At 38.4% G+C, this 22,049-nt stretch overlaps 2 protein-coding genes across 6 annotated transcripts in view; one reads left to right on the plus strand and one right to left on the minus strand.

Moving 5' to 3' along the window:
• Positions 1–22,049, plus strand: part of LOC128696393 (secreted frizzled-related protein 3) — a 181,404-nt gene that overhangs the window by 126,449 nt on the left and 32,906 nt on the right. The gene's annotated exons all lie outside the window — the stretch shown is intronic.
• Positions 1–22,049, minus strand: part of LOC128696388 (uncharacterized) — an 853,106-nt gene that overhangs the window by 12,373 nt on the left and 818,684 nt on the right. For 3 of the 5 annotated variants that reach the window (XM_070092516.1, XM_070092515.1, XM_070092518.1), the window contains one exon: positions 2,508–2,693. In XM_070092516.1, the coding sequence (XP_069948617.1) occupies positions 2,508–2,693 (186 nt within the window). Of the gene's footprint in view, positions 1–2,507; positions 2,694–22,049 lie in introns of those variants that run through there. The other 2 variants (XR_011392932.1, XR_011392933.1) reach the window with 2 other exon arrangements.

Raw genomic sequence — 22,049 nt, forward strand, 5'->3', positions numbered from 1 at the left:
ACACAAACATAATTATCAATATATTGTTTACAAAACTTGTTTACAAAAACAAACAATCATCCTCCTCCTCCTTCTCCTCCTCCTCCTCCTGCTCCTCCTCCTCCTCCTCCTCCTCCTTCTCCTTCTCCTCCTTCTCCTTCTCCTCCTCCTCCTTCTCCTCCTCCTCCTCCTTCTCCTTCTCCTCCTCCTTCTTCTCCTCCTCCTCCTTCTCCTTCTCCTCCTCCTTCTTCTCCTCCTCCTCCTCCTCCTTCTCCTCCTCCTCCTCCTCCTCCTCCTCCTCCTCCTCCTTCTCCTTCTCCTTCTTCTCCTCCTCCTTCTCCTCCTCCTTGTCTTGTGTGCGAGTGTGTGGCTTATAATTGTTTTGAGTCAGAAGTCGGCAGCTGTCAAAGTGACATATTGTCTCATTAGTCACTCCCCCTACCGCCTGTCAAAACAATGGGGTCGGATGCTGCTTCCCCTCCTCCATTCTATCTAATTATCTTTCTCCCTCATTCTATATCTTTCAATCTGTCTCTCTATCTGTCTGCCTATCTCTGTCTCACAGGTACACATAAATACAAGTATACATAGTGTAAATTACCTAGGATAACCCAAGAAATCCAGACAAAGTGCTATACTCTGCTTGAAGATGTGAGTAAACGTGATGACACAGTCTTGTGGCTCTCTCTGAGACAGAGAGCTAGATGGACAGACAGGGAGCTTGACAGACAGACAAATAGACAGACAGAAATGTTTGTGTACCAGCAAAAACAAAGGGAGGGTGATGGTCATGTAATATTACCCTCCTTTATGCTCATCAAAGTCAGCTCTTATCAGATGTTATCTCCCCTTATCTTGTCACTGTCATGGGGTGGACTTTTTTTTTTCTTGCTTCAAGGGAACAATATTATTACATCTTCTTCTTCCTCCTCCTCCTCTTCTTCTCCTCCTCCTCCTCCTCCTCCTCCTCCTCTTCCTTCCCTCCTCCTCCTCCTCCTCCATTGCTTTTGGTCTCAAACTCCTCCAAATCATGAAATTGATCTTCACTGACACTTCCATCTGTGTTAGAGCATCACTTGGGAAGAGAAGAGTCCCAGATTTGCTGGGGAATCACATATTTCTTATCACTAGACATGCTGAAAAAGGACAACTGAAATGGCATTCCCACAATGCACCACTGGCTCCCCGATTTTTTTTATATGGTGCACACTGACCATGGAGACCCATTCTCTCACATGTGGGCCTACCAGCTTTCTCCTGCTGGATTTGAAGCTGCTAGAATTTATGCGTATAAATACGTCAGAAACATTGGCTCGTAAGACGTATTTATACGTCGGAAACAGTCAAAGGGTTAAGTGACATTCACTTGTTAGACGAAGAATGAGGGGAGACCTGATCGAAGTGTATAAGTGGAAGATAGGTATTAATAAAGGGGATATTAATAAGGTCTTGAGGATGTCTCTCCAAGAGAGAACCCGCAGTAATGGATTTAAATTAGATAAGTTTAGATTTAGAAAGGACATAGGAAAGTATTGGTTTGGAAATAGGGTAGTAGATGAGTGGAACAGTCTACCTAGTTGGGTTATTGAGGCTGGGACTTTGGGTAGTTTCAAATTTAGGTTGGATAAGTACATGAGTGGGAGGGGTTGGATTTGAGTGGGACTTTCACATCAGAGCTTATTTCTTGGGTGGCATTGAAAATTGGGATGGGCAAATGTTTTGTTAGTGGGATGAATTGTAAAGGATCTGCCTAGTATGGGCCAACAGGCCTCCTGCAGTGTTCCTCCTTTCTTATGTGTCGAGGTTGGGAGACTACTCTCTCCCGTCTTCGCATTGGCCATACTCGTCTTACTCATGGATATCTCATGGAGAGGCGCCCTGCTCCTCTCTGTGAGAATTGCCAAGCTCCATTATCAGTCAGCCACATTCTGTTGGACTGCCCACTTTATCAACGAGCACGCAGAATTTACCTCCGTCGTCGTCTTCGGTCCGCTGCTCTCTCTTTACCTTCCCTTCTCGCTGATGGACCCACCTTTCATCCGGACTCTCTCATTGACTTTTTGACAACAACTGACTTCACAAATTCTGATACCTTCAGCCCTTTCTACTTCAATCTCTTGCTACCCTCTACCCCCGTACTATCCCCTGCCCCGCTGTTTTCTGTAACCTACTGATCATCCCTCCTCCCTTCTGCCATCCAATACCCTCACTTCCTTCCCTACCCTGCAGCGCTGTATAGCCCTTGTGGCTTAGCACTTCTTTTTGATTATAATAATAATAATGGAATGGATTAATTGTATTTACATTAATTCTTTTGGGAAATATTATTTCGGTTTTAGGCCGACCTTCTGGAATGGATTACGGCCAATAACCGAGGGTCCACTGTACCTTGAATTTTGTTCATTTTGTAGTTTTGTAGAAAAAAAAAATCCTAGATAACTTCATCCATTATGGGAGGTTTAATATGTGCTCGAACCAATCTGATTTTGAAACCAGACTGAGGTGAAAAATAGTGACTGGTGACCTACCGAGTAGACCAAGGGTGTGGGTGGAGCACAGAGTGTGCAGGGGACACCACACATACATCTACGACACTTGAGCTTCTCTGCCTCCTGTCCTTCCTCCACTCTCAATGCCAACAGTTGCTGAAAAATCCTCCGATGGTACTTTCTTTCCATCTTGATGTTCTGGAGCGAAAAAACTGAACCATCCGTCTGTGGGTATGACAACTTACAAGAATTAATCTGCATCCATACAAGTATTCAATATTATTATATGCTTTGTTTTACAGAAGTGTGCTACACTATTGAAGCCATTACAACAGTGGTCATAAAAGAAAAAAGCACAATACCATGACAGGAGAACTAAACTCATGATGATTTGGTCCGATTTGGACCATTAACTAGCCACACGGAAATTCAATGGAAAGGGAGCCTGTTCCTTCGCACTTCTGTGTCACTAGTTAATGGTCAAATTGGATTGAGACATCATCATAAGTTTCCTTCTCCTATGTGTGGGTTATCTGTACAAATGATAGATTCCTCAACACTGAGTAATCTTGTGGTAGAGTTTCAGTTTCAGCTGGTTGATTATCATTAACCCCAATAATTTATTTTTATTTTTGCAGAAATTTGCAGTGACTTATAGCCTATGATTTGTGGCAACTTTATTTAATTTATATATATATTAAAGAAGAGAGAGAGAGAGAGAGGTTTTGGGAATTGTTGAGTGTGGGGAGTTTTGAACCAAGTGTGAGAGAACTTCTAGTTGGGGATCTCAATGCTAAAGTGGGTAAAAATGTTGTGGGGGGAGTAGTAGGTAAATCTGGGGTGCCAGGGGTAAATGATAATGGGGAGCCTTTAATTGAGCTATGTATAGAAAGAGGTTTGGTAATAAGTAATACATATTTTATGTAAAAGAGGATAAATAAATATACAAGGTATGATATAGCACATAATGAAAGTAGTTTGTTAGATCATACATTGGTGGATAAAAGCTTGATGGGTAGGCTTCAGGATGTACATATTTAGAGAGGGGCAACTGATATATCCGATCATTACTTAGCTGTTGCTACAGTTAGAGTAAGAGGTAGATGGGACAAAAGGAAAAAGGCAACAACAAGTAAGAGAGAGGTGAAAGTGTATAAACTAGGGGAGGAAGAAGTTCGGGTGAGATATAAGCAACTATTGGCAGAAAGGTGGGCTAGTGCAAGTATGAGTAGTGTGTGGGGGGGGGGTTGAAGAGGGTTGGAATAGTTTTAAAAATGCAGTATTAGAATGTGGGGCAGAAGTTTGTGGCTATAAGAGGGTGGGTGGAGGAGGAAAGAGGAGTGACTGGTGGAATGATGAACTAAAGGGTGTGATACAAGAGAAAAAGTTAGCTTATCAGAGTTTTTACAAAGCAGAAGTGTTATAAAAGAGCAGAGTATATAAATAGTAAAAGAAAGGTGAGAGTGGTGAGAGAGTGTAAAAGGAGAGCAGATGATAGAGTAGGAGAGGCACTGTCAAGAAATTTTGATGAAAATAAGAAAAAAATTTGGAGCTAGATAAACAAGTTAAGAAACCCTAGAGAATGAATGGATTTGTCAGTTAAAAACAGAGTAGGGGATTTAGAAGATGGGGAGATGGAGGTATTGGGTAGATGGCAGGAATATTTTGAGGAACTTTTAAATGTGGATGAAGAAAGGGAGGTGGTAATTTCATGCACTGGCCAGGGAGGTATACCATCTTTTAGGAGTGAAGAAGAGCAGGATGTGAGTGTGAGGGAGGTGTGTGAGGCATTACATAGAATGAAAGGGGGTAAAGCAGCTGGAACTGATGGGATCATGACAAAAATGTTAAAAGCAAAGGGGGATATAGTGTTGGAGTGGTTGGTATTTTTGTTTAATAAATGTATGAAAGAGGGGAAGGTACCTAGGGATTGGCAGAAAGCATATATAATTCCTTGATATAAAGGGAAGGGGGACAAAAGAGATTGTAAAAATTATAGAGGAATAAGTTTACTGAGTATACCAGGAAAAGTGTATGGTAGGGTTATTGAAAGAAAGGCAAGACAGAATGTAGGACTGCGGATGAGGAAGGAGGTTTTAGGGTGGGTAGGGGATGTGTAGATCAAGTGTTTACATTGACACATATATGTGATCAGTATTTAAATAAAGGTAGAGAAGTTTTCATTGCATTTATGGATTTAGAAAAGGCATATGATAAGAGTGGATAGGGGAGCAATGTGACATATGTTGCAAGTACAGTGGAACCCCTACTTGTGAGCGTGTCCACGTGCGAGTTTTTCCAAATACAAGCAGTCGATGGGTCGATTTTTTGCTTCCATAAGCGAGCAAAATTTCCACAAGCGAGCAGACCTCAAGGCAGGTTCCTTGACAATGGTGTGGGGCTCTTTCTCTTGATCTCGGGAATTGTATCTCATTTGTTTGTTGGACTATCTTATTGAAACTTGGGCAATGTATGATGGAAAGATGCTTCTTAACGTACCAAAAATGAAAGAAATCTAAGCATAAATAATGGAGTTCACTTTTAAGCAATTAGCCACTCCTTAGCGGTAATTTCGAATGGTTTTTATGGTTGTATTTTCGTTTGTTTGGTCTCATTTGATAGAATGGAAGATATATTACAGAAATAGATATGATTTTAATTGTTTTCACGACGAAAAGTACCTTGAAATAGAGCTCAACCTAGGAGAAATGGTCCATTGCTTGGCTGTTTCAGAGTAAATAAATGGCGTCACTGTCCATTCCAATGTGCAGTCGTGAATGGGTTGACATTATTTAGACAATTATTGCAATAAGGAATAACAGTAAATCTTATATATTTTGTGTGAATAAAAATTACAAATTATTTATATAATAATAATAATAAATAATAATAATAATATGATATGTATAATAATACATATATAATAATGTACTACATATAACAATTATAATAGACGGCTTCAAAAGGCCGTCACTAGATGGCAGTGTTTACCACAACAAAGAGGGAGCGGTTGTTGCCGCCTCCACCTGTTACATGACATATTTTATTCATTCTAGAGTATATATCATGTTTCTATGTTATTCATATTGTTTGTTATGTCATATTAGATGAACTGTGATATATAAATAAGCCATATAGATGATATTAGCGAAATTATTCATGAAGTATTTTGCCCGGTCTCCAGACAAACTCTCGTCCACCGCCGACACCGCCCATACCACTACATGAATGACATATTTTATTAATTTTAGAGTATATATCAGGTTTGTATGTTATTTATATTGTTTATTATGTCATATTAGATGAAGTGAGATAGATAAACAAGCCGTAGAGTTGATATTAGCGAAATTATTGAAGTACAAAATTCCACTGGAACGGATTAATTGCATTTCAATTAATTTAAATGAGGAAAATTGACTCTTCAAACGAGCAAATCCAGTTGCGAGCAAGGTCATGGAACGGATTATACTCGCAAGTAGAGGTTCCACTGTATATGGAGTAGGTGGTAAGTTACTAAATGCTGTAAAAAGTTTTTATGAGGATAGTGAGGCTCAGGTTAGGGTGTGTAGAAGAGAGGGAGACTACTTCCTGGTAAAAGTAGGTCTTAGACAGGGATGTGAAATGTCACCATGGTTGTTTAATATATTTATAGATGGGGTTGTAAAAGAAGTAAATGCTAGGGTGTTCGGGAGAAAGGTGGGATTAAATTATGGGGAAAATATATATATATATATATATATATATATATATATATATATATATATATATATATATATATATATATATATATATATATATATATATATACAGTGGACCCCCGGTTAAAGATATTTTTTCACTCCATAAGTATGTTCAGGTGCCAGTACTGACCGAATTTATTCCCATAAGGAATATTGTGAAGTAGATTAGTCCATTTCAGACCCCCAAACATACACGTACAAACTCACATAAATACACTTACATAATTGGTCGCATTCGGAGGTAATCATTGTGCGGGGGTCCACTGTATATATATAATGCCGTGCCGAATAGGCAGAACTTGCGATCTTGACTTAAATAGCAACGCTCATGTTGCCATATAGGACAAGCGAAAATTTGTGTATGGAATAATTTCGCCAAAATCATTCTTAACCTAATGAAAAAAATATATTTCACTGTGTTTGTTTAGGATTAAATTACTGTAAACAAATCTAAAATATATTTAGTTGGGTTAGGCTAAAATATATATATATACATATATATATATATATATATATATATATATACATATAGATATATATATATATATGAATATATATATTTATAATACATATACATATATAAATATACATATGTATATATACATATATTTTATATACATATGTATATATATGTATATTTATACATATGTATATATATATATATATATATATATATATATATACATATGTATATATATATATATATATATATATATATATATATATATATATATATATATATATATATATATATATATATTATATATATATATATATATACACATATATATATATATGTAATATATATATATATATATATATATATATATATATATATATATATATATATATATATATATATATATATATATATATATATATATATATATATATATATATATCAGGTAGTAGGTTGGTAGACAGCAACCGCCCAGGGAGGTACTACCGTCCTGCCAAGTGAGTGCGAAACGAAAGCCTGTAATTGTTTTACATGATGGTAGGATTGCTGGTGTCCTTTTTTCTGTCTCATAAACACGCAAGATTTCAGGTACGTCTTGCTACTTCTACTTACACTTAGGTCACACTACACATACATGTACAAGCGTATATATATACATACCCCTCTGGGTTTTCTTCTATTTTCTTTCTAGTTCTTGTTCTTGTTTATTTCCTCTTATCTCCATGGGGAAGTGGAACAGAATTCTGCCTCCGTAAGCCATGCGTGTTGTGAGAAGCGACTAAAATGCTGGGAGCAAGGGGCAAGTAACCCCTTCTCCTGTATATATTACTAAATTTGAAAGGAGAAACTTTCGTTTTTCCTTTTGGCCCACCCCGCCTCAGTGGGATACGGTCGGTGTGTTGAAAGAAAGATATATATATATATATATATATATATACAGTGGACCCCCGGTTAACAAACTTTTTTCATTCCAGTAGTATGTTCAGGTGCCAGTACTGACCGAATTTGTTCCCATAAGGAATATTGTGAAGTAGATTAGTCCATTTCAGACCCCCAAACATACACGTACAAACACACTTACATAAATACACTTACATAATTGGTGGCATTTGGAGGTGATCGTTAAGCGAGGGTCCACTGTATAAATATATATATACATATATATATATATATATATATATTATATATATATAAATATATATATAAATATATAAATATATATACATATATATATAAATATATATATATATATATATATATATATATATATATATATATATATATATATATATATATATATATATATATATATATATACAGGAGGGCCCCACTTTACGGCGTTTCACTTTACGGCGTTCCACTAATACGGTCATTTCAAATTATGACCAAAACTTGCTATACGGCTCCCCCCACCTGACTTTCTAATACGGTCACCGCGCCCCACCCTGTTTGTTTACATTCTTTGTGAGCTCAGTAAGCACTAAGTCTCTCCATTTTGTCTGGAAACTCCAAAATTTCAAATGTTTTTAAAAGTTATTTCATATTTTATATATACTCTGATAATTATACTTATGTATACTTGTACTTAAATAAACTTACATACTGTGCTGGCATGCAGGTACACATTAAAATCAGTAAGAGTGTCTTATGTCTCCAGACGTCATATTAGTAATGATAATAATAATCATCAAGTCTCATTTAAATGTCGTATATTACGTTAAATACACATTTTCATTAATCCATCTATGATATTTTTTCAAAATTATATAATAAACACGATACATAACATAAAAAGATGATAAATACACCCCACAATAGAATAAATAAACATAAATACGAGATGTGGTAGCAGACGTCTTGCACAAGTGACGCCATATTAGAAATGATAATAATAATAATAATCACCGAGTCTCATTAAATGTTGTATATTACGTTAATATACACATTTTCATTAATCCATCCATGATATTTTTTTCAAAATTATATAATAAACACGATACATAACATAAAAAGATGATAAATACACCCTACAACAGAATAAATAAACATAAATATGAGATGTGGTAGCCAGATAACTTGTACAAGTGATGCCAAGAATAACATTTTCTCTAATCTAACATAAGAGAAAACGTGTTACTGGGGGTAACTGTAGAAAATTATTCCTTTCGTATGTATGTAAGTTTATTCAGGTATACACAAATACAGTTACATAGATTATCATACATAACAACATATGTGTAGAGAACCTAGGATAACCCAAAAAAGTCAGAGTGACTTATTTCCATTGCCTTCACTCAGAGCATCATTTCTCAAAATGATGTTACATGAGAATGGGAGTGTTCTTCTTTATTTATTCTACCGTATCAATGTAGAGACAACCTGTACACAATGTAACTTGTACACAAACCAGACGTGTACACTTCGTTTACGAAACTTACCTTCGCCTGGTTTGTTTACATAACTCTGCACCTGTCCTCTCTCATTTATTCGTTTTATCTCATTTACTTACTCCTGACCCTACATTAAGACTACAAATATTTTAAGGTAAGTAATGAGTGAACTGTATATACATTTTATCACTCTGGGATGCTTAAATGTAATAGAATATTATGTGTAGGTGGGTTGGCCTGGTATGGTAGCCCAGCTGACTACCATACATACCACACTTGATTTTTTACAATAAATACTACTCATCTCACCCTATATTTTAAGGTAAGTAATGAGTGAACTGTATATACATTTTATCGCTCTGGGATGCTTAAATATCATAGAATTGTATGTGTGGGTGGGGTGGCCTGGTATGGTAGCCTGGCTGACTACCATACATACCACACTTGATTTCTTACAATAAATACTACTTGTCTCACCCTAGATTAAGACTATAAATATTTTAAGGTAAGTAATGAGTGCACTATGTGTGTATTGTACTTTTTTTTATTGTTTTTTGATGCCTGGCTCTATTGCTAACTTAATATATGTTAGTGTAAACTTGTTATCTAGTGTTTGTATGCATTTGTAAGTGGAAAAAAAAGGGTGTTCCACTTGATGGTGGTTTCCGCTTTACGGCAGTAGCCTGGAACCTAACCAGCCATGTAAGTGGGGCCTTCCTGTATATTTATTTATTTATTTATTTATTTATTTAAAAATTTGAGCACACATACAGAGGTACAAAAAATACAGATAAGAGCAGCATGCCAAAGCCACTTATACTATGCATAGCATTACGGGCTGGCTTAAAATTAACTTAAGATGAACTAAGCAATGATGACATCAGTGATAACTTTAATGTATACAGATTACTATAAAGCACAAGTGAGTATTACAAAGACAGGTCATATGGTTGTATGCATTGTTGTACATTCAGTAGAATGGAGTATTCTGTTAGGTAGTGTATTTAAAAAATAATAAAGTTAGATTGGGTTTTAGGTTTAACATTTATGTGATATAATTGTGAGAAACATTTAAGATATACAATTTATAAGGTTCAGTTATTCAGTATTTATTTGGTTTTGGGTGAGTAAGTGATCTTTGAGAAGAGACTTGAATTTATAAACAGGTAGTGTTTCTTTTATATTTACAGGTAATGAGTTCCAGATTTTAGGGCCTTTTATGTGCATTGAGTTTTTGCATAGTGTGAGATGGACACGAGGAACATCAAAGAGTGATCTGTGCCTTGTGTTATGGTCATGTGTTCTGTTGAGGTTGGCAAGGAGATGTTTGAGGGGAGGGTTAATATCAGAGTTACGTGTTCTATGTATGTAATAGGTGCAGTAATAAGTATGAATGTTTTGTATGGTGAATAGGTTTAGTGTATTGAATATTGGTGGAGTGTGCTGCCTATATATATATATATATATATATATATATATATATATATATATATATATATATATATATATATATATATATATATATATATACAGTGGACCCCCGGTTAACGATATTTTTTCACTCCAGAAGTATGTTCAGGTGCCAGTACTGACCGAATTTGTTCCCATAAGAAATATTGTGAAGTAGATTAGTCCATTTCAGACCCCCAAACATACACGTACAAACGCACTTACATAAATACACTTACATAATTGGTCACATTTGGAGGTAATCGTTATGCGGGGGTCCACTGTATATATATATATATATATATATGTCCTGTTTAAGGGCAATGTGTGGTGTAAATATTATGCAGAAAATTCGGAGTGTGGAAATTAGGAGAAGGTGTGGAGTTAATAAAAGTATTAGTCAGAGGGCAGAAGAGGGGTTGTTGAGGTGGTTTGGTCATTTAGAGAGAATGGATCAAAGTAGAATGACATGGAAAGCATATAAATCTATAGGGGAAGGAAGGCGGGGTAGGGGTCGTCCTCGAAAGGGTTGGAGAGAGGGGGTAAAGGAGGTTTTGTGGGTAAGGGGCTTGGACTTCCAGCAAGCGTGCGTGAGCGTGTTAGATAGGAGTGAATGGAGACGAATGGTACTTGGGACCTGACGATCTGTTGGAGTGTGAGCAGGGTAATATTTAGTGAAGGGATTCAGGGAAACCGGTTATTTTCATATAGTCGGACTTGAGTCCTGGAAATGGGAAGTACAATGCCTGCACTTTAAAGGAGGGGTTTGGGATATTGGCAGTTTGGAGGGATATGTTGTGTATCTTTATATGTGTATGCTTCTAGACTGTTGTATTCTGAGCACCTCTGCAAAAACAGTGATAATGTGCGAGTGTGGTGAAAGTGTTGAATGATGATGAAAGTATTTTCTTTTTGGGGATTTTCTTTCTTTTTTGGGTCACCCTGCCTCGGTGGGAGACGGCCGACTTGTTGAAAAAAAAAAAAAAAAAAAAAAAAAAATAAAAAAATATATATATATATATATATATACCCCACCTCGGTGGGATACGGCTGGTACGTTGAAAGAAGAAGAATATATATATATATATATATATATATATATATATATTATATATATATATATATATATATATATATATATATATATATATATATATATATATATATATATATATATATGCAATAAGATCACAGTAAACAGGTGATTTCAGAATATACAAAACAACCACTCTGAAAGAATAGAGAAATTCCAAGCGCTTTCGTGACTACTCACATTATCAAGGAACTATGAAAGTAAAGCATCCAAGGAAGCTATATAAGGGGTCTGGCCAGCACCTCACTATCAGATCCCACAACAGTTAAACACCTGATGCGCCCCGACCCAACTTGGATAGGTCCTTTGCACAACTCACCCACAAACTATTCTACCCAAGAAAATTTAAAAATTATTATTTGTCCAGTGCATTATTAAATTCTTCCCAAATTCTATTAATTATAAATGTATCTAATTTATATAAACCAAAGGAAATATTCATATTATTGTCAAAACTGCTTTTTATGAAACAAGATTCAATTATATTCCTGTCGACCATGGACTTGATACTACTTTCTCAACTTTTTGAAAATCAATTGGATGGTTAAAATCTCTTATATGAATAAATAGAGCATTGGAATCTTGTCCAGTTCTAATGCTATATATATGTTGTTTTAATCTTAGTTCGAGATTTTCACCAGTTTGACCGTAATAAACTTTATCGCAAATTTTACAAGGAATCTTATAGACATATCCATCAGCATTTTGGGGGGAATTCTTTATCAAAAGTTTTTTTACTGTATCAAGATTTCTGAATACAACCTGTCTTTGTAATACTCATTTGTGCTTTATAGTTATCTGTTTACAATAATGTCTTATCACTGATTTCATCATTGCTTAGTTAATCTTAAGTTAATTTTAAGCCAGCCCATAATGCTATGCATATAAGTGGCTTTGGCATGCTGCTCTTACCTGTATTTTTTGTACCTCTGTATGTATGCTAAAATTACTAAATAAATAAATAAATAAATAAATAAATAAATATTAAAAGTCTTAAAGTCTTAAGAAGAGAAGGCATATCAACCAAGTTTTCATGGTAAGGGAGAACCAACATATTTTTAGTTGAATAAGGCTGGTTGTCCCTTTTTGGTAATGATTTAAAATACCCAAGAAATGTAATTGATAAATCTTTTAAAGTTGCTAGAAATACTTTTTACAATCCAAAAAGGGACAACCAGCCTTATTCAACTAAAAGTATGTTGGTTCTCCCTTACCATGAAAACTTGGTTGATATGCCTTCTCTTCTTAAGACTTTTAATTCATTTTTTCTTGGTAATCATTTTCTTTCATAATTACTATTGCATTTATTTTGAAAGAAAATGATTACCAAGAAAAAATGAATCATCTCTTAGATGATACTGAAACCTATTCTAAACTTAGGAAAAATCCCCTAGAAACCGTTAACAGCAATTTCAATAAAACAATAAAACTTCTACTGAAAGGCAAAGATGAATTAGTCAAAATTTACTTCCACTAATCCGTCTTTACCTTACATGTATGGACTAATAAAAACACACAAACCAGGGAATCCAGTCAGACCAATTATTAGCTCCATAGGGTCAGTTTCACATAAATTATCCAAATGGCTTGTTGATATTTTGAGCCCTATTGTTGGCAAAATTTCTAACTTTAATGTTAAAAACAACATAGACTTGGTTGATAAATTAAGCTCCTTGACTGACTTAAATGATTTTAACATGGTTAGTTTTGATGTTACTTCCTTGTTTACGAAAGTTCCTGTTGATGATTTATTAAGTTTCTTATCTGAAGAACTCGTTATCTATGATTTACCATTGCCAGTTCCTACTATCATTAAACTTATTAAACTTTGCATTGTTGATGCAAAATTTGTATTTAATGATAAGTTTTACACTCAGAAGTTTGGTATGGCAATGGGAAATCCTCTTTCACCTGTTCTTAGTAACCTATACATGGAATTTTTTGGAGCAAGGTTGCTTAACACAATCCTCCCTAATAGAGCTAAATGGTTCAGATATGTTGATGATATTTTGTGTCTTATGCCCAAAAATGTAGATATACACCATTTCCTTGGAAAATTAAATAACTTAGCCCATTCTATAAACTTTACTGTTGAGTTTGAAGAAAATAACTCATTGCCTTTTCTAGATGTTTTAATTATTAAGGGTAATAATGAATTCAAATTTAAAATTTACAGAAAACCTACAAATAACTGTTCCTATGTCCACTATTATTCCTCGCATCAAGATAGAGTCAAACTGTCTGTTTTCTCATCAATGTTTTTGAGAGCGTTACGAATTTGTAGTCCTGAGTTCATAGATGAGGAAATATCCAAAATTTATGAAATAGGTAATGATTTAAAATACCCAAGAAATGTAATTGATAAATCTTTTAAAGTTGCTAGAAATACTTTTTACAATCCAAAAAGGGACAACCAGCCTTATTCAACTAAAAATATGTTGGTTCTCCCTTACCATGAAAACTTGGTTGATATGCCTTCTCTTCTTAAGACTTTTAATATTAAAGTTGTATTCAAAAATCTTGGTACAGTAAAAAAAACTTTTGATAAAGAATTCCCCCCAAAATGCTGATGGATGTGTCTATAAGATTCCTTGTAAAATTTGCGATAAAGTTTATTACTGTCAAACTGGTAAAAATCTCGAACTAAGATTAAAACAACATAAATATAGCATTAGAACTGGACAAGATTCCAATGCTTTATTTATTCATGTAAGAGATTTTAACCATCCAACTGATTTTCAAAAAGTTGAGAAAGTAGTATCAAGCAAGTCCATGGTCGACAGGAATATAATTGAATCTTGGTTCATAAAAAGCAGTTTTGACAATAATATGAATAATTCCTTTGGTTTATATAAATTAGATCCATTTATAATTAATAGAATTTGGGAAGAATTTAATAATACACTGGACAAATAATAATTTTTAAATTTTCTTGGGTAGAATAGTTTGTTGGTGAGTTGTGCAAAGGACCTGTCCAGTTGGGCTGGCACGCGTCAGGTGTTTAACCGTTGTGGGATCTGATAGTGAGGTGTTGGCCAGACCCCTTATATAGCTTCCTTGGATGCTTTACTTTCATAGTTCCTTGATAATGTGAGTAGTCATGAAAGTGCTTGGAATTTCTCTATTCTTTCAGAGTGGTTGTTTTTCCATATTCTGAAATCACCTGTTTACTGTGATCTTATTGCATATATATATATATATATATATATATATATATATATATATATATATATGCAATAAGATCACAGTAAACAGGTGATTTCAGAATATGCAAAACAACCACTCTGAAAGAATAGAGAAATTCCAAGCGCTTTCGTGACTACTCACATTATCAAGGAACTATCATAGTTCCTTGATAATGTGAGTAGTCACGAAAGCGCTTGGAATTTCTCTATTCTTTCAGAGTGGTTGTTTTGCATATATATATATATATATATATATATATATATATATATATATATATATATATATATATATATATATATACACATCTAGGTAGTAGGTTGGTAGACAGCAACCGCCCAGGGAGGTACTACCGTCCTGCCAAGTGAGTGTAAAACGAAAGCCTGTAATTGTTTTACATGATGGTAGGATTGCTGGTGTCCTTTTTTTCTGTCTCATAAACATGCAAGATTTCAGGTATGTCTTGCTACTTCTACTTAAACTTAGGTCACACTACACATACATGTACAAGCATATATATGTATGTATATATACACATCCCTCTGGGTTTTCTTCTATTTTCTTTCTAGTTCTTGTTGTTGTTTATTTCCTCTTATCTCCATGGGGAAGTGGAACAGAATTCTTCCTCCGTAAGCCATGCGTGTTGTAAGAGGCGACTAAAATGCCAGGAGCAAGGGGCTAGTAACCCCTTCTCCCGTATAAATTACTAAATTTAAAAAGAGAAACTTTCGTTTTTCTTTTTGGGCCACCCTGCCTTGGTGGGATACGGCCGGTTTGTTGAAAAAAAAAAAAAATATATACACATGTCGTGCCGAATATGTAAAACTGGTTAATTAGCAAGAACTCATTTAAAATTAAGTCCTTTCTGAAATTTTCTCTTATATGTTTAAAGATAAATTTTTTCCATTAATGTTAATCTAAAAATTTATAATTTTGCATCAAAAGGAACTTAGAAAACTTACCTAACCTTATTATAACAAGAACAATTTATTTTAGCCTAACCTAACTAAATATATTTTAGAATTGTTTACAATAATTTAACCCTTTCAGGGTCCAAGGCCAAAATCTGAAGTCACGCACCAGTGTCCAAGAATTAAAAAAAAAAAAAATTTGTTATTTTTCTTATGAAATCGTAGAGAATCTTTTTGTGAAGGTGGAAAATTGACGAAATTGTGCTCTCGCGAATTTTGATGCGTCAGCGATATTTATGAATCGGCGATTTTGCCGACTTTGACTCCCATTTTAGGCCAATTACATTATTCCAATCAACCAAATTCTTAGCTATTTCACTAGTATTCCTCTTCAAGGGGGGCTCCTTGGCGTGGTGAAGAGGCTCTTGGTCTGAGGAATTAGCCCTGTCGGTCTTCTTCCTCAGACCGAACCTAATTACCCCCCATTCTCCCCTCCCTTATCCCATCCTCCCCTTTTTCCATTCCTCCTCCTCCTCCTCCTCACCCCTCCCTTTTGCCCTTCCTCTTTTTGGCCTTCGTGATTTCTCCCACAGGCGTGCTAGTTCCTAGGTAGGGGAAAGGACACCGGGGTCCATCCCATTCCGTTGAGGTTCTTGGCGGTGGCGTAGTTTGCCGTGGAATCTGGATTGCCTGGGGATGTCCCGATCCCTCTCCGGTATCCCGGAGTAGCTTTGGGTGTCTTTTGGGCGACGGGTGTATCTCTGGAAGCCACCTTTCGGATTCCGGGGGTGGTGGCTGAAGGAGGTATGCTTTGTGGTGGATATCCGGCCGCCCTCTCTTTTGTCCACCGAGGTAGCTCGGCAGATGTGAGGTTGCTATCCCGGATTGCTGGTTTACTGGCATGAAGGGTAGGGTATGGCACGGGTTCCATGCTGCATCTGCGCTACTAGCGGTGTCGAGTCCTCTTGGGCGCGGAGGGAGATTTCCGGCCCTTTCATTCCTCCTGGGAACTATTCCTCCCCGCTCCCCCCTTTTTTTTATTCTTTTTTTATTTTTATTTTCTTTTCTTCTTTCTTTTTTTTTCTTAAAAACAAAAAGCAAAGGAGTAACCTAACCATGGCAGCCCTAGTCCATGAAACCACTACCCCCGGGCCCCTTCTTGATACCGCACCCCATTCTGACCCTGCCTTGTGTTTAGACCACTCTTCGGACACTCCTGATGCCCCTGTACCTCTTGCTGGTGCTGTTTCCTCACCCGCTTCAGGTACCGGGGCTTCGACTGACTCCTTCGATTTGTCTGAACTCCGCTCTCCTTTGACTATGCTTCCGGCTTCTCCCTCTACGGTACGGCAATTTTCGAATCGCCCACCCATTTCATGCCGGACCAACTCCGGTCCTACTCCTAAACGCCAACGTCAATCTCCTGATGATGCTCCGTCGTTACCTTCCCATTCTACTCGGAAACGACCGACACGTCAAGCACTCCCTCTCCACGCTCAGTTTCGGACCACACAATGGACTAAATTCTTTACTTTAAGACCAACTTCTTCTTCTGCCTACCTTTCTGACCATAGTATTGCCAAAGCGCTCCTGCGTCATGTTGGCAGAGATATTTCATTTCACGCTCTCAAGAGCGGTACGCGCATCGTCACTGTCCAGAATGCTACCCAAGCTCATGATCTTTCTCTCCTTTCGAATATCGATACTACTCCTATCACTATTGAAAAACATCTTTCTCTCAATTCTTGTAGTGGTACTGTCATTCTGCCCCATACCATAGTCCAACAGAATTTCCAGTCATGTGGCAATGACATTTTTGAACAGCTGGAACTCCAGGATCTCCCAATCCTCAAAGTAGACACTTATGTCCTTCCTGCCCGGGGGCGGAGACGTTACCCTTGCAATGTGGCTCGTTTAACTTTTGACAGCCGAGAACTCCCGTCCTCTGTATATGTCGCGGGACATCGGTTACAAGTTCGAAAGGTGATACCTACACCGCAACAATGTAGAAATTGCTGGCGTTTTGGTCACCCAGCGAAATATTGCAGATCTATGGCCGAATGCCCAGTCTGTGGTGCCGACGACCATTCTAATACATCTTGCAGTCAACCTCCATCTTGCCTTAAATGTAATGAAGCTCACCCTTCGTACTCCCGCCGTTGCCAGGTCTACTTAAATGAACGTGAAATCCGTTGCCTCAAAGAGGCAGAAGGTCTCCCTTATGCTATGGCAGTTACTCATCTCCGCCTCCAAGGGAGACTACCCCGTGTTTCTTATTCTCGTGTTTCCAAATGTCCCCCCACTTCTGGGGTACCATCTGCAGCCTCCTCTGTTGTTACCCCTCCCATAGCCACTACAGCATCTAATCCTTTTGCTGTCCTTGGCTCTGACGTCCCGACTACAACTCAGTCTGTTCTCACATCTTCGCGTCCTTCCTCACAAGCCCCAGTATCGACAAGACCTCGTACGACACCTAATACCAATCGCCCCTCTACTCAGAAGTCCAAAAAATCCACATTGCTCAAATCTTCTTTGCCCCTTCCTTCCCTTCTTCCACCTCCACACTTTACCTTTCCAGTCTCTGTACCTAGTTCTTCCCCTCTCTCTGGCTCTATTACAAGTGTGGAGATTCACCCTCCTCCTCGTACTATGCCTTCCACCCCCGTCCCCTCCCAGATTTCTGCCTCTTCTGTCCCCCCCCACACTTCATCTCCAGTCCCTTACACTCTTCCCTCCCCCTCTACTTTGGTACAGTCCATTACTGTCCCAATCTTTACTCACCCTCCTCCTTCTATCTCCAATATGGTCTCCCATACATCTTTGAATTCAGAAACACATGAAGCCATTTCAGAATATATTGCAGAGACTAAACCTTCAATGGACAATGATTCACTTCCTGTTCCTTCTCTTCCCTCTCCTCCATCTTCACAACCCCATTCTTTGCAACGCTCCGTTCCTTCGCTAATTGAACGTCTTCCAATGCCACCACACGTTGACTTTTCTAACCCCTCTAGTCCGTAGGTGCCTTTACCTACAGATTCCTGATATTTTCTTCATCGCCAATCATGGCCTATTTACAGTGGAATATCCGCGGCCTCAGGGGTAATCGGGGTGAGCTTTAGATGTTGCTTTCCAGGTTTTCCCCTGTTGGTGCTTGCTTACAAGAACCAAAATTACACTCGGCTGTTTTCCAACCTATCTCAGGCTATAATTTATTGTATTCTTCGGATCCTTTCTCAGATGGGACCTTTAATGAAAGTGCCCTTCTTCTACGCAATGATATTCCATACTGTCAACTATTTGTCCATACCTCGCTGCATTACACTGCAGCCCATATCCACTTGAATAAGTGGTTTACAATATGTTCTATATATCTCTCTCCTTCTCGAGCATTTTCTATCCCAGACTTTGCCTTTCTTGTTTCATCCTTACCACCACCACTTCTGTTACTTGGTGATTTTAATGCCCACCATTTCCTCTGGGGGGAGGTTTCATTGTGACTCACGTGGCATTCAGTTGGAGGCTTTTCTTGCCTCTCACCCCCTCCATGTTTTAAATACGGGTACTCCCACCCATTTTGATCCTCGTACTCATACTCTCTCTTGCATCGATCTATCAGTCTGCTCTTCCTCCACTGCACTAGACTTCACCTGGACTGTTCTACCAGACTTACATGACAGCAATCATTTTCCGATCATTCTTACTTCTCCTTCCTATTCACCACCTTTCCGTAGCCCTCGCTGGCAATTTGATCGGGCAAATTGGGATCTTTACTCACACCTCACTACTTTTAGTGAGGTTCCTTCTTCATCCTCCATTGATGAGCTCCTACACATCTTCTCGACGTCAGTTTATACCGCAGCTTCTCATTCTATACCCCAAACCTCAGGCGGGCATTCTCAGAAGTGCGTGCCTTGGTGGTCTCCTGCTTGTGCTCATGCAGTACGTTTGAAACGTGCTGCATGGGGCAGGTACCGGTACAATAGAACCGCTGAGAGACTTCTTGATTTTAAGGAGAAGCGTGCGATCGCTCGCCGTGTCATCCGTGAAGCTAAACGCACTTGTTGGCGAGACTATGTTTCCACCATTACCTCTGCTTCTTCTATGAGTGCAGTCTGGAAAAAAGTGAGGAAATTGAGTGGTAAGTACTCTCCTGACCCGGCTCCTGTTCTACGGGTCGCTGGTGTTGATGTAGCAAACCCTCTCGACGTTGCCATTGAACTTGGCACACATCTGGTCCGTATTTCCCGAGGGCTCCATCTATGCCCCTCGTTTCTTTCCTCAAAGTCTGCCAGAGAGTTAGTACCCTTGGACTTTTCTTCTCTCAGAGAAGAACAGTATAATGTGCCTTTTACACTTCAAGAACTGGAGGCAACGCTCTCAGCTTGCCAATCATCGGCAGCTGGGCCTGACGACATTCATATTCGTATGTTACAACATTTACATCGGTCAGCCCTTGTAGTCCTCTTACACCTCTTCAATCTTATTTGGGCACAAGGAGTTCTTCCCCAGCTGTGGAAATTTGCCATTGTTCTCCCTTTCCGCAAACTGGGTACTACAGGACATGATGCCTCCCACTATCGCCCCATCGCTGTTACTAGTGCAGTTTGCAAAGTGATGGAACGTCTCGTAAATCGACGTTTAATGTGGTATTTAGAGACACACAACAGTCTCTCCGCTAGTCAATATGGCTTTCATAAGGGTCGTTCTACCATAGACCCCTTACTACGCTTGGATACGTATCTTCGTAATGCCTTTGCGAATAATCACTCAGTTATTGCCATATTTTTTGACCTTGAGAAGGCATATGACACAACTTGGAGGTATAATATTTTGGCCCAGGCCCATTCCTTAGGCCTCCGAGGCAATCTACCATCCTTCCTTAAGAACTTTTTAACTGGCAGACATTTCCGTGTTCGAGTCAATAATGTTCTTTCCCCGGACTTCGTCCAAGCTGAAGGTGTCCCTCAGGGATGTGTTCTAAGCACAACACTTTTTCTCCTTGCTATAAATGATTTGGCCTCTGTTCTTCCACCCAATATTTGGTCATCACTCTATGTTGATGACTTCGCTATTGCTTGTGCAGGCGCTGACTGTCATCTTATTGCAGTTTCTCTCCAGCATGCGGTCGACCCTGTTTCCACTTGGGCCACCACGCATGGGTTTAAATTTTCAAGTACCAAAACACACCAAATTACTTTCACTAGACGCTCTGTTATCTCCGATCATCCTTTATATCTCTATGGTTCCCATATCCCCGAACGTGATACAGTCAGGTTTCTAGGCCTTCTCTTTGACCGTCGGTTATCCTGGAAACCTCACATAACCTCTCTGAAGACAACTTGTCACAGCCGGCTAAACCTTCTTAAAACCCTTGCTCATCTTTCCTGGGGAGCTGATCGTCGAACTCTGCTTCGCCTACATTCAGCCCTCGTTTTATCGAAACTCGATTATGGTGACCAGATTTATTCCGCGGCCTCTCCTGCTTCTCTCTCTAGCCTTAACTCTATCCATCACCAAGGATTACGTTTGTGCCTTGGTGCTTTTCGCTCTTCCCCTGTTGAGAGCCTCTACACAGAAGCGAATGTTCCATCCTTGTCTGATCGCCGTGATGCCCATTGCCTTCGCTACTATGTACGCTCTCACGATCTACACAATCCTTCCATTTATAGAATGGTCACCGATATTAGTAGACATTCTTTATTCGTTCGCCGCCCCTGTTTGCTCCGTCCCTTTTCTCTTCGCCTACATTCACTCTTGTCTTCCCTTCAGTTACCACCTTTATATGCTCATGTAGCATCTCACTTTTCCCTACCCCCCTGGGAAGTTCCAGCTGTTCGGGTCTGTTCTTTCTCACTCCCTTGCTCGAAAGCTCAACTGCCTATGGTGGCTTCCCGCTCTCTTTTTCTTGATCACTTCCACTCCCATTCTCATGCCACCGCTGTGTACACAGATGGCTCTAAGTCTTCAGACGGCGTCGGATTCGCAGCAGTGTTTCCGGACAGCGTCGTGCGGGGACATTTACTATCTTCAGCTAGCTTTTTACTGCTGAACTGTATGCCATTCTTGCAGCACTTATTCGTATCGCATCTATGCCTGTGTCATCATTTGTAGTAGTCTCAGACTCCCTTAATGCTCTACAGGCTATACGAAAATTTGATACATCTCATCCCCTAGTTCTCCGTATCCAACTTTGGCTACGCCGTATCTCTACCAAACATAAAGATATTGTTTTTTGTTGGGTCCCTGGTCATGTCGACGTACAGGGCAATGAACAGGCAGACACTGCTGCGCGGTCAGCAGTACATGACCTACCAATTTCCTATCGAGGTGTTCCATTTCTGGACTATTTTGC

This window comes from Cherax quadricarinatus, chromosome 39, assembly GCF_038502225.1.
Source record: "Cherax quadricarinatus isolate ZL_2023a chromosome 39, ASM3850222v1, whole genome shotgun sequence".
Classification (NCBI taxonomy): domain Eukaryota; kingdom Metazoa; phylum Arthropoda; class Malacostraca; order Decapoda; family Parastacidae; genus Cherax; species Cherax quadricarinatus.